The 13,573-nt window shown below is 50.2% G+C and overlaps 1 protein-coding gene and 1 non-coding gene across 13 annotated transcripts in view; both read right to left on the bottom strand.

Moving 5' to 3' along the window:
* The window catches only part of CLASRP (CLK4 associating serine/arginine rich protein), a 29,278-nt gene that overhangs the window by 14,781 nt on the left and 924 nt on the right, over window positions 1–13,573 (bottom strand). For 10 of the 12 annotated variants that reach the window (XR_004738315.3, XR_013530984.1, XR_013530983.1 and 7 more), the window contains exons 2-5: window positions 13,274–13,401; window positions 2,480–2,577; window positions 1,780–1,881; window positions 1,490–1,569 (exon numbers count right to left, since the gene is read on the bottom strand). Coding sequence is in view for 6 of the 12 variants with exons in the window: in XM_078360117.1 (XP_078216243.1) it covers window positions 1,490–1,569; window positions 1,780–1,881; window positions 2,480–2,577; window positions 13,274–13,372 (379 nt within the window). In the remaining 6 variants the exon portion in view is untranslated. The remainder of the gene's footprint in view (window positions 1–1,489; window positions 1,570–1,779; window positions 1,882–2,479; window positions 2,578–13,273; window positions 13,402–13,573) is intronic. The other 2 variants (XM_078360122.1, XM_078360121.1) reach the window with 1 other exon arrangement.
* On the bottom strand, window positions 6,300–6,403 carry LOC118150342 (U6 spliceosomal RNA). The gene has a single exon (XR_004738454.1). It is a non-coding gene; the product is annotated as a U6 spliceosomal RNA (small nuclear RNA).

Below are 13,573 nucleotides of genomic sequence, written 5' to 3'. Positions count from 1 at the left end.
TTGGGAGGCTGAGGCAGGAGAATTGCTTGAACCCAGGAGGCAGAGGTTGCAGTGAGCCGAGATTGTTCCACTGCACACTAGCCTGGGTGACAGAGTGAGACTCCGTCTCAAAAAAAAAATAAAACAAACAAAAACGGGGTGTCACCCCTACCTCGACAGGTGGTTGTACAGATGTAATGAGATAATACAGACAAAAAAGCCCAGGTCTGTGGGGGTACAAAGCTCCCTGGACAAGCCCAGAGCAGAGAGTTTCCCTGAACATCTGTTTTCTCATTTGGACACTGACAATGGTGATAAAGCTGGGGGAAAATTCCTGGACATACATGAACACTTGGCACATTGTCAAATTTAAATCAAGGAGAAATTTCCTCTTCAGAGCTGACAATTTGATCTGTGCAGGCAGAGGAAAATACACAGAGGTAAAGAATGTGTTCTTAGGCTGGGCAGGGTGGTGGTTCAGCCTATAATCCCAGCACCTTGAGAGGCCAAGGTAGGTGGATCACGAGGTCAGGAGATCAAGACCATCCTGGCTAAGACTGTGAAACTCCGTTTGTACTAAAAATACAAAAAAAAATTAGCCAGACGCAGTGGCATGTGCCTGTAGTCCCAGCTATCAGAAGGCTGAAGCAGGAAAATTGCTTAAACCTGGGAGTCGGAGGCTGCAGTGAGCTGAGATCGCGCCACTGTACTCTAGCCTGGGCAACAGAGCAAGACTCCATCTCAAAAAAAAAAAATTGTGTTCTTGGCTGGGCATGGTGGTTCATGTCTATAATCCCAGCGCTTTGGGAGGCCAAGGCAGAGGATCACTTGAGTCCAGGAGTTCCAGACCAACCTGGACAATACAGTGAGACCCTCATCTTTATAAATGTTTTAAAAAATGTATTCTTGGGCCAGGCACGGTGGCTCACAGCTGTAATCCTAGCACTCTGGGAGGCTGAAGTGGGGGGATCACCTGAGGTCGGGAGTTCAAGACCAGCCTGACCAATGAGGAGATACCCTGTCTCCACTAAAAAAATACAAAATTAGCTAGGTGTGCTGGTGGACGCCCTGTAATCTCAGTAACTTGGGAGGCTGAAGCAAGAGAATTGCTTGAACCTGGGAGGCTGAGGTTACAGGGAGCCGAGATCACACCATTGCACTCCAATCTGGGCAACAAAAGTGAAACTCTGTCTCAAAAAAAAAAAATGTATTCTTATTTTTCCTATTTTTTAAAGAAAAAAGAACACAGAGTCAGAAGGCATAGTACATGGAAGTGACCCTGCCAGGAACAACCAAGTCGGCAGCTGTCCCCTATACCAAATCCAGAGACGGAGGCCCCGAAGGGGAAAGAGATGCAGGCAAAGTGAGTCTATCACAGAGCTGGAGCAGGAACCCAAGGCCCTTTAGTAGGAAGTACACGGATAAAACTTTTCTTCCCAAATTGATCTAGGTCTTCCAGGCTCCAGGGCCCCCAAGCCCCACATCCCATGTCCCCCTGCAGATCACTCACTGCCAGCAAAGTCGTTCTGCACCAGGCCTCGGTAGCGCTCGTAGTTACACTTCCGTTCGTCTGACTCCTGTTCTGGGGAGCTTTGGGGGAGGGAAAGACCTTGAAATCAGAGGGAACAGGTAGATCCCACCCCAAACCAGCAGGAAGGGAAATGAGGTGTCCCCCTCAGGCTGAGGGCAGTAACAAATAGGAGGGGCTCCAAGGAAGGTGACAGGCAGGCTGGGAAAAGAACAGGGGCTTTTGGGTATGACCTGGTGCAGTGCCTGGCAACCCCCTGGGAGGTGGCTTACATAGTGGTGAGCAGCGGGGGGGTGTAGTCGGGGATGTGATCCAGGTGGGCACGGACATCGAAGCGATCAATCATGTTGTTGGTGTCCCCCTGCCAGGGCATCCTGAAGTGGGAGGGGAGCAGGAGAGCAAGAATCTCAGGGTCCACACTGCCCAGGACCCAGTGCTTGCTCCCTGCCAGCTGAGGCTTGGAAGCCTGGCCCTCAGCCCACTCTGGTCCCCATGCCACGGCCCTCGCCTCACGCCCCAGCTCTCAGTCCCTCTGTTGAAAGCTTCCCTGACTCCACATTCAGGCTCCTGGGACCTGAAATAGGCCAGTCATCTGACTGCCCCTGGGGATACCAGGGCCCCATTTCTCAGAACCAAGCACTAGTGGGGCACTTGAACCAGGTCCTAGTGGGTATGTGAGGACCCTAGGCACCCTGAGACAGTCCCCGCTGGCAACCAATTCTGCTTCCTTTGGGCCTCTAGCCCTGGCTCCACCCATTTCTAAGTCCTCCAACCACAACTGCTACTCTGGGGCCTCCACTGTTCTTACACCCTGTGACTATCACCTTCACATGCAGGTCACGCCTTCCCTGCCTGAGTCCCCAAACATCTGTCCAGACTTCAGACTCTGCTCCAGATTCTACACCAGCCCGGGTCCCTTCTGACTCCTAACTTTCAGTCACAGACACTCCCCTGTTTCCGTATCAGTCTTACATGTTAACAGGGCTCTCAGCGGCCAGGGCAACTGCAGAATCCAGGTGCACCTTGCAAGCTCGGCCGTGTACCTGCAGGAACTGTGCTGGGTCCTTCTTCTGCAGCAGCAAACAGGACTGAGGTCACCATCCAAGAGCTCCAAACCCCACCCCCTCACACACAACCAAGCTTAGCAGCAAGCTCACTTCTGAGGTCAAGTGGGCCATACCTCAGAGGTGAACCAACCTGCTAACCTTTAGAAATAAGGGAATTAACCAGGCATGGTGGCTCACACCTGTAATCCCAACACTTTGGGAAGCCAAGGCAGGCGGATCACCTGAGGTCAGGAGTTCGACACCGGCCTGGCCAACATGGCGAAACCCAGGCTCTACTAAAAATACAAAAAATTAGCTGGGTTCTGTCACCCAGGCTGGCGTGCAGTGGCACAATCTTGGATCATTGTAACCTCCGCCTCTCAGGTTCAAGCAATTCTCCTGCCTCAGCCTCCCAAGCAGCTAAGACAGCCTGGATGTCACTGTGTTGGCCAGGCTGGTCTTGAACTCCTGAACTCAAGAGATCCATTTGCCTTAGCATCCCAAAGTGCTGAAATTACAGGGCTTCTTTTTGGGGTAATGAAAATGTTCTAACATTTGATTGTGGTGATATCTGCACAATCTATCCTGAAAAGGACTGATTTACACCCTTCAATGAGTGAACTGTGTGAACTGTATCTCAATGAAGCTGTTTTTAAAAAAAAACCAAAAAGGTGGCCGGGCATGGTGGCTCACGCCTTTAATCCCAGCACTTTGGGAGGCCGAGGCGGGTGGATCACGAGGTCAAAAGATCGAGACCATCCTGGTTAACGTGGTGAAACCCGTCTCTACTAAAAATACAAAAAATTAGCTGGGCATGCTGGTGCGCGCCTGTAGTCCCAGCTACTCGGGAGGCTGAGGCAGGAGAATTGCTTGAACCCAGGAGGCAGGTTGCGGTGAGCCGAGATCATGCCATTGCACTCCAGCCTGGGTAACAACAGCGAAACTCCGTCTCCCAGCACTGAGCTTCCAGAGAGCAGGGCCCTGGCTGACCTCTTGCTGGGTGCTCCCAGAGGAGCCAACAAGAGCTGTAGGAGTGGCTGCTGTCCTGTCCATGAAATCTGGACTGAGCACACATACCCAGAGTCCAGTCACTTCTCATCCCCACCCCCACCCTGGTCCAGCCAGCATCCCCTCTCAACTGGACCACTGGGCAGCCTTGTCCCTTGGCTCTGTCTCCAGGGAATTTACTGAAACTTGTCGGGCTGCCCCCTGCCCCCTTCAGCCCTCACAGGCACTGGCCTGTCCCTCTCTGACTTCTCCCCGCCCCTCCCCTGCTCCAGGCACACTGGCCTTCACGCCATTCCCTGGGCACTCCAGACATGCCCACGCTTCTGCTCAGGACCTCTGCGCTTGCTCCCCTGTTCCTTTCAGATCTCCTACTAAAAGCCGTCCTCAGTGACCCTATAAAATCAAATAAATAGCTCCCCACTTATCAATTCCAGCTCCTTCACTCTGTGGCTTTATTGAGATGTAATTCACATAATTCACTCACTTAACTCCACTTGTTTTCCTCTGAGCACCTGCTACCACCTGCCACTGTCCCTCATATTCATCTACCACCTGTCTCCCACGCTAGAACGTAACTCCCATGAGGCAGGGCTCTGTTTTGTTGGCTGCTGTAACCCTAGGGCCTAGAATAGGACCTGGCACATGGTAGGAGCTCAGCAACACCCAGTGAAGGAAAGAGAGAAATAACCCTTACTAACAGATGAGGACTCTGAGCCCCTTCAGGAAAAAATATCAGCTCCAAGTTTCCAAGCTCCTGAACCCCCTCACTCTGTCTCCATCTCCCACCCTATAGCCCTCAGCCAGCAGATGAGCAGAAGCAGCCTGGGCTGTGTAAGGAACTGAGTCACTCACCAGGGACCACAGCTAAAACTCTGCTAGTTTCAACCCTGCACTCACTACGTGACAGGTGCCAGGCTGCTAGCACCCTCATTTCACGCCTTAAGAAACTGAGTCTGGGGAATGCTCAGACCACAGGCCCAGCGAGGTGGAGCTGCTGGAGTCCAGCTCCTCACCCTGCACCTCGCCTGCTTCCTTAGCTGATTCCTCAACTGGAGCCACACAGCGCACTCAGCTCCCTCTGCCCTGGGACAGGCCAGCCAAGTCCAAGGCCAAGATCCCATCATACGTCTGAGGCTGCTCCAGGCCAAATGCCCAGTTCCCACAGCCAGGACTCATGGGACACTGTTTGTAGGACAGAATTTGGCAGGTACGGGGAAGCTACTGGCAGGGTCAGCTTCGCAGAAAGGAAAAAGCACTGAGCTGGGAGTAAACACCTGGAGTCCAGGGCCTGGCTCTGTTGGGAGTATCTGGAAACATCAGTGAACCCTGCTCAAGACCAGCCACTGTTTTACGCGCACTCACTTGAACTTCCAACCATGGGAGAAACATACTATTTTTTTTTTTTTTTTTTGAGACAGCCTTGCTCTGTCACTCAGGCTGGAGTGCAATGGTGTGATCTTAGCTCACTGCAACCTCTGCCTCCCAAGTTAAAGTGACTCTCCTGCCTCTGCCTCCGGAGTAGCTGGGATTACAGGCATGAGCTACCATGCCCAACTAAATTTTTGTATTTTTAGTAGAGACGGGGTTTTTACCATGTTGGGCAGGCTGGTCTCAAACTCCTGACCTCGTGATCTGCCTGCCTCGGGCTCCCAAAGTGCTGGGATTAGAGGTGTGAGCCACTGTGCTCAGCCAAAAAGTACTATTATTTTTTTTTTTTTGAGATGGAGTTTCACTGTTGTTACCCAGATTGGAGTGCAATGGTACGATCTCGGCTCACCGCAACCTCCACCTCCTGGGTTCAGGCAATTCTCCTGCCTCAGCCTCCTGAGTAGCTGGGACTACAGGCGCACGCCACCATGCCCAGCTAATTTTTGTATTTTTAGTAGAGACGGGGTTTCACCTTGTTGACCAGGATGGTCTCGATCTCTTGACCTCGTGATCCACCTGCCTCGGCCTCCCAAAGTGCTGGGATTATAGGCGTGAGCCACCACGCCCAGCCCAAAAAGTACTATTCTTATGCCCATGTTACAGATGAGCAAACTGAGGCTCAGAGCCGTGGGGCACACCTGCCTAACACTAGGAATAAGCAGAACTAGGATCTGGACCCAGAGAGGCCTGACTACAAAATCTATTTCTTTTTAATTTTCATTTATTTATTTTTAATTTAAGAGTAATTTTTTGTTTGTTTGCTTTGAGACAGAGTTTTGCTCTTGTTGCCCACGCTGGAGAGCAGTGGCACGATCTCGGCTCACTGAAATCTCTGCCTCCTGGGGAGTTCAAGCCTCCTGCCTCAGCCTCCCGAGTAGCTGGGATTACAGGCATGCGCCACCACACCTGGCTAATTTTTGTACTTTTAGTAGAGACGGGATTTCCCCATGTTGGCCAGGCTGGTCTTGAACTCCTGACCTCAGGTGATCTGCCTGCCTCGGCCTCCCAAAGTGCTGGGATTATAGGTGTGAGCCACCACACCTGGCCAAGAGTAATTTTTTTTAATTGTAGTAAAAAACATATACCATAAAATTGACCATCTTAACATTTTTAAACGGACAGTGCCGCAGCGGTAGCTATATGCAACCTTAGGTGCAATGGAGCTCTAGAACTGAAAAAGTTGCAAGATTGAAAAAATCTTACAAAACTGAAACCAAACTGAACTCCCCTTTTCCTCTTCCCCCTGTCCTTGTCAACCATGACTATATTTTCTGAGGGTTTGACTTTTCTTTCAGTTTTTTTTATTTACCAAAAATATGCAAGGCTTCAAGAATTTCTGTGTCATCCTTGTGCCGGAGCCACGCTAATCTACGTATTGTTCCAATTTTAGTATGTGTGCTGCCGAAGTGAGCGCCTTTTTTTCTTTTTTCTTTTCTTTTTTTTCTTTCTCTTCCCCCCACCTTCCTTCCTTCCTTTGAGATGGAGTCTCACTCTGTCACTCAGGCTGGAGTGAAGCAGTGTGATCATAACTCAATGCAGCCTGGAACTCCTGGGCTCAAGCAAGGTTAACTAATTTATGTACTTCTAAGTGGAATCATACAATACTGTCTTTTTGTGGCTGGCTCATTTCACTTAGCGTAACATCCTGGATATTATGGGTTCATCAATATTGTAGCATAGGACGGACTCCCCACTGGCCCAGACAGAGTCTCGCCCTGTTGCCCAGGCTGGAGTGAAGTGGTGCAATCTTGGCTCACTGCAACCTCTGCCTCTTGGGTTCAAGCAATTCTCCTGCCTCAGCCTCCTGAGTAGCTGGGATTATAGGCATGTGCCACCATGCCCAGCCAATTTTGTATTCTTAGTAGAGACAGGGTTTCTTCATGTTGGTCAGGCTGTCTTCCAACCTCAGGTGATCCACCTGCCTCAGCCTCCCAAAGTGTTGGAATTATAGGTGGGAGCCACCGCGCCCGGCCCAAAACCGATTCTTAACCACTGGATTATCCTGTCTCTAGGATCAGATGGGGTCAGAGGAGTTCATGAAGTTGCTCATTCATTCATTCATTCAACTGTTAAGCAGGCCCTGTGCTAGGGCATAGCAATAACTGAGACAGCCCCGGCCCTGCCCTCATGGGGTCACAGTCTGGTGTGGGAGACAGACCTGTTTACTTCTCACTTCCATATCAACATAGGATCCTGATGCTGTTTCTTTATCCAAACCACTGTTAAAAAGGAACATTGACAAGGACAGGAGCAATGACAGGCCTGGAGTCCACCTGGGACTGAAGACAGGGAGAGAAAGCAGGCACCAAGGACAGATCAGGAAGAGAGAAACCAACTACATCTGGACCCGCTCATTCAGCCTACCACAATCTACTGCAGCCTCAGTGACACTCGCCCCACAGCCTCTGCTCTCAGCCCAAGACTGCGATGAGAGCCTTCTGAAAGCAGCCATCAGCCACGGCCCAGCCATCACCCACAGCCTGGCAGCCCAGATCAGAATGCAGGTCGCGTTCACATACAGGGACAATGGCCGCTTGTACAGGCCTGCACCACAAAGCACCCACACACACTTGTTCTTTGAACGCCTCCCCGTCATCCAGTGAGAGGAGCTGGCTGTCACCACGGTCCTGAGGAGGAATACAATGCAGCAAGCTCCCCTGCTAACAAGGAGGGGGCCTGGAGTCCCAGCTCCAACCTTTCCTCTCACCATCCCTCCACCTGGATCCAAACTCCAGCTCTACCACGAACAATAACGTCAGTAACAAGAGCTAACATTTACTGAGCAATAGCAACGCTGGCCAGGCCTTCCTCAGCGGTCCCTGTGTCCAACACTCCTGTAACACTGAGGGGCGTGTGCTAGTCTCTGCCATTTGTGGGAAACCATTAACTGGCAACCCACATCTATTCCCTTTCCCACAACAGTAACAGAACTCCCTATGTATCTGCTCAGGGCGACCTAAAATAAAGTGTATACCTCTTAGCCTTTCTCGAAGCTGTTCATGACACTACTTCCTGGTCAGCAGGGGAGGAGTAGGAATGTCATGGGAAAACATTTGGAAATTTTTTTTTAAAGACAAGTTCTCGCTCTCTCGCTCAGGCTGGAGTGCAGTGGTGCGATCACAGCTCACTGCAGCCTCCACCTCCCGAGCTCAAGCAATCCTCCCACCTCAGGAGGAGCTGGGACCACAGACGCACACCACCATGGCCACCTATTTTTGTATATTTTGGCATAGGCGGGATTTCACTATGTTGACCAGACTGGTCTTGATCTCCTAGGCTCAAGCAATCCTCCTGCTTCGGCCTCCCACAGTGCTGGGATTACAGGTGTGAGCCACCACACCCGGCCTAGAAACTTGCTCAACGAATGGCAGGAGCGCTTTGCCCCTTTTCCTCCCTTCTTCCTCCCTGCCGAGTGAAATGAAGCCACAATGGCTAGAGCCTCTTAGACCTTGACACAACACTGGGAAGGGAAGCTGTGCACAGGAGAACCACAAAAAGCAGCAGCTTAGGTCCCCGAGCTGAGCTGGCTACCTCATGGCTTTTCTATGACTAAGAAATAAACTTCTATCTTGTTGAAGCCATTGATGGATGCTTTAGGTTTGTTACAGCCAAAGCTGTCTGTTGATGTGACATCATTTCACATGCGGAAGAGGAGACGGGGAGACGGGCTCAGGGAGACAGTTACTTGCCCATGCCACACTGTAGGTAAGCGGGATCACTATAATTTGAACCCAGAGCCCCGTGACTCCAAATTCTAAGGACTAACCACAATGGTGTCTCGCCTCCTGGCTGTGCGCCTTGGGCAAGTTGCTTCACCTTTCTTGTTTTTTGAGACAGGGTCTCACTCTTGTCACCCAGGTTCCAGTGCAGTGGTGCAATCACAGCTCACTGTAGCCCCACCCTCCCAAGCTCAAGAGATCCTCCTGTCTCATCCTGCCTCAGCCTCCCGAATAGCAGTGACCACAGGTGCATGCCACCACACCTGGCTGATTTTTCTTTTTAACTATTTTTTGCAGAGATGGGGTCTTGCTATATGCCTCACCTTTTTGACCCTCATTTCTGCAGGATGACGTGCAGGCAAAAAGCTTGGAGAGGTTAAGGGTCAGAGACTGGGTTACAGTGCCAGCTCTGCCCCAGTGCTATGTGACTGTGCCCATGCATTTCTGAGCTCCAGTTTGCTCCTCTGTAAAATGGAAATAATAAGAACCACCTCCAGCCGGGCTTGGTGGTTCACCCCTGTAATCCCAGCACTTTGGGAGGCCGATGCAGGTGGATCACAAGGTGAGGAGATCGAGACCATCCTGGCTAACATAGTGAAACCCCATCTTTACTAAAAATACAAAAAATTAGCCAGGCTTGTTGGCATGCACCTGTAGTCCCAGCTACTCAGGAGGCTGAGGCAGGAGAATCGCTTGAACCCAGGAGGCAGAGGTTGCAGTAGGCCAAGATGGCACCACTGCACTCCAGCCCGGGAGACAGAGTGAGATTCCATCTCGGAAAAAAAAGAACCACCTCCCAGTCTGGGGTGTGGTTTTGACGAAGCAGAGACACAGACAAGTAGCTAGTGTACTGGTTACCAGAGGACTGCTCAACACATTAGCTGTTACTGAGGCATCACCTTCAACACACGCATGATCCATATCTACCTCCAGGCCTGTGAAAAGGATTACTATGCCAAACTGGTGAGCACTGAGTCTGGTACACCATGGGCCCTTAATAACTGGCAGCCATTCATTCCTGAGTGCTGTGCTCCTAGGCCACTGCTGGGGCCTCAACTATGACCGACAGACACAGGCCTTATCCTCATGGGTACATTGTTCTGATCCTATCAATGATGAGTTCTCCTTTTAGCCCGTGGTTCCTTCCTGGGTGGCAGAGGCAAGAGAGAGCTCTTAGAGCTTCCTCCTCTCTGCTGAGTGGCCGCAAGAGCCATCTGTCTCATGGGTGACTTCGAGGGTTCAAAAAAAATCCCGCATCAGGCCAGAAGTTGTGGCTTATGCCTGTAATCCCAGCACTTTGGGAAGCCGAGGCAGGTGGATCACGAGGTCAAGAGATCGAGACCATCCTGGTCAACGAGGTGAAACCCCGTCTCTACTAAAAATACAAAAATTAGCTGGGCATGGTGGTGTGTGCCTGTAGTCCCAGCTACTCGGGAGGCTGAGGCAGAATTGCCTGAACCCAGGAGGCAGAGGTTGCGGTGAGCCGAGATCGCGCCATTGCACTCCAGCCTGGGTAACAACAGTGAAACTCCGTCTCAAAAAAAAATATCCTGCATCTAAAGCCCTCTCACGTGGTGGCCTGGGGATGCCTGCTAAGGATCAAGCAAATGTTTAATTACTATTGTTAATACTGCTTCATTCATCTGCCCTTTCAAGCCATATTTGATGGACTCAACCCTGGAATACAAATATGACCCAAATACACCTAGTCCCCAGTCTCACATATATATATATAAAATAAACATGTATGTTATCTATTCATACAAATATGCATACACCCAGCTCTGTATATATGTCTATTGTACATATATATATTATACACATATACACACGCAGACAGACAGACATACACACACATTAAGTATCCCTTATCCAAAATGCTTGGGATCCGAAGTGTTCTGGATTTTTTCAGATTTTGGAATATTTGCCTATTCGTAATGAGGTATCTTAGGGATGGTACCCAAGTCCAAAGACCAATTTCATTTATACTTTATAAGCACAGCCTGAAGGTAATTGTATACAATATTTTAAATAGTTTTGTGCATGAAACAAAGTTTGTGTTAAGTACTTATGTGTGGAACTTTCCACTTGTGGAGGGGAATCATGTCAGTATGCAGAAAGTTTCAGATTTTGGAGCTAGCCAGGCATGGTGGCTCACGTCTAATCCCAGCAGTTTGGGAGGCTGAGGAAAGCGAATCACCTGAAGTCAGGAGTTAGCCTGACCAATATGAAAGAACCCCATCTCTATCAAAAATACAAACATTAGTCAGGAATAGTTGCACACGTCTGCAATCCCAGCTACTCAGGAGGCTGAGTGAGGCAGGGGAACAGCTTGAACCCAGGAGGCGGAGGTTGCGGTGAGCTGAGATGGTGCCACTGCACTCCAGCCTGGGTGACTGAGCAAGACTGTCTCAAAAAAGAAAAGATTTTGGAGCATTTTGGATTTTTAAATTAGGGATGTTCAACCTGTGCACGTATGTACATCTTCTTCTTTTTTTTTTTAGATGGAGTCTTGCTCTGTCACCAGGCTGGAGTGCAGTGGCATGATCTCAGCTCACTGCAACCTCTGTCTCCCAGGTTGAAGTGATTCTCCTGCCTCAGCCTCCCGAGTAGCTGGAATTACAAGCGCCCACCACCACATCCTGCTAATTTTTGTATTTTTAGGAAAGATGAGGTTTTACTATGTTAGCCAGGCTGGTCTCAAACTTGACTTGAGGTGATCCTGCCTCAACCTCCAAAAATGCTAGGATTACAGGCGTCAGCCACTGTGCCCGGCCCATGTATGTGTATCTTAAGTGTGTTAAATTCCACAGAGGGGAAGGGAGCAATGATGACGGCATTTTTAAAGGACACTTGACGGAGCCTGGGAAACAAGACTTCCCTGACAACTGAGATCTGACAGACAGGCAGTAGTGAACCAGGTATGGAAAGAGGTCATACACAAGTCCTGTGGCCAGGTCATGCCTGGGTCGGCGGAATAATAGCAAGGAGGCCAAAATAACTTTCACAAATGAACAAGGCAGAGTGTGGGGTGGCGCTGAGTCTAGAGGAGGGGCAACGGCCAAGCCATGCAGGGTCCAAAGGCCAAAGTGAGGAGCCTGGGCTTTCTCTCAAGGGCACTTAGGAGCCATGAAGGTACTCTGAGCAAGGAAGGGACAAGGTCAGTTTTGTGCTTTTGAAAGGCCTCTCAGACCCTTCTGGGGAGGACAGATTGGAGGGGCCAGAACTGGCGGCCAGCAGACCAGGGAGGAGGCTGGGGTGGTAATACAGGAGTAAATGGGGAATGTCTAAATAAATGTCATCTAACAGAACTGAAGCTAGTAAACAGGTGCCATTTCAAGCTGGAATACCAAGGATACACCGGAGGTTTTTGTTTGTTTGTTTGCTTGTTTTTTTGAGACAGAGTTTTGTTCTTGTTGCCCAGGCTGGAGTGCAGTGGCACGATCTTGGCTCACTGTAACCTCCACTTTCCGGTTTCAAGTGATTCTCCTGCCTCAGCCTCCTGAATAGGTGGGATTACTGGCATGTGCCACCACGCCCAGCGAAGTTTTTTGTATTTTTAGCAGAGACAGGGTTTCGCCATGTTGGCCAGGTTGGTCTTGAACTCCTGACCTCGTGGATCCACCTGCCTCGGCCTCCCAAAGTGCTGGGATTACAGGCTTGAGCCACCAAGCCCAGCCTAGGATACACAGGAGTTAAACAGGTGAGAAGGCGGCATTTCAGGCCAAAGCCCTGTGGTGGCAGAAACAGAAGGCCAGTGGAGCTGTCCAAGGATGAAGCTGAGTGGTGAGACCACAAGAGTCTTTTAGACCAGGGATACTTTGGTCTTCTCCCCAAAAGCAAGTGAAGCATCAAACAGCAGACAGAAGTGGTCAGATTTCATTTTGTATTCACTCCCCCTTTTTTTTTTGGAGACCATCTTGCTCTGTCACCCAGGCTAGAGTGCAGTGGCACAATCTCCACGCACTGCAGTCTCTTCCTCCCAGGTTCAAGCAATTCTCCTGCCTCAGCCACCCAAGTAGCTGGGATTACACGCACACAGCACCACGCCTGGCTAATTGTTCTATCTTTAGTAGAGACGGGGTTTCACCATTTTGGCCAGGCTGATCTCAAACTTGCGACCTCAGGTGATCCACCCACCTCAGCCTCCCAAAGCGCCAGGATTACCGGTGTGAGCCACCACACCCAGCCAACTTAATACTCACTCCTGTTGTGTGCCAAGCCAAATCTCAAATACTTCCGGGCATGGGAAGCCAGCAATAAGCAAAACAGACAACATTCTGGAGGTGGCCAATCTAACGTCAGGACTGCTCTGAGCATTACAGAGATTTCCCTTCTTCTTGCTAACACCTGATTGGCACTGACCAAATGACACAGTATGCTACGACACACAGAAGCCCTTGGGATCTTATCGATGATTACGCTCAAGAAACAATTAACGAATATACTCCTGAGGAAATGAAGCTCTTGTCCTGGCATACTTCCAAGTCCAGATTTTATCAGGATGACCAGCTTCAGCCCCCAACCCAGGGTCCCACACCAGAGACGAAAGGCCAGTTACTCACGATCTTTTCATAATACTCCCGTCTCCGCTCTGCCCGCTTCTTGTAATCGACCATCATACCTCGAAGCTTCCGCTCATGCTTCCTAGCCTCGTGCCACATTGTGGTGAGGCCAAGCGTGGGGCCTCAACCTGAGGGATAAAGAAAGGTACCAGGAGCGTCAGATAGGCTGTAAAAACTATATGGGCAGAATCAAAGTCATCTAAAAGGTTGGTGACAGAGTCAATCTCAAACAACACATCTCTTAGGTTCAGGGAGCAGAAGTATGGCTTCAGAACGGTGTGCCAGATGTTCAAGTCCACC

This window comes from Callithrix jacchus, chromosome 22, assembly GCF_049354715.1.
Source record: "Callithrix jacchus isolate 240 chromosome 22, calJac240_pri, whole genome shotgun sequence".
In the NCBI taxonomy this organism is placed as follows: Eukaryota; Metazoa; Chordata; class Mammalia; order Primates; family Cebidae; genus Callithrix; species Callithrix jacchus.
The sequence above is the reverse complement of the archived record's forward strand: the minus strand, read 5'-3'. Positions and strand labels throughout refer to the sequence as shown.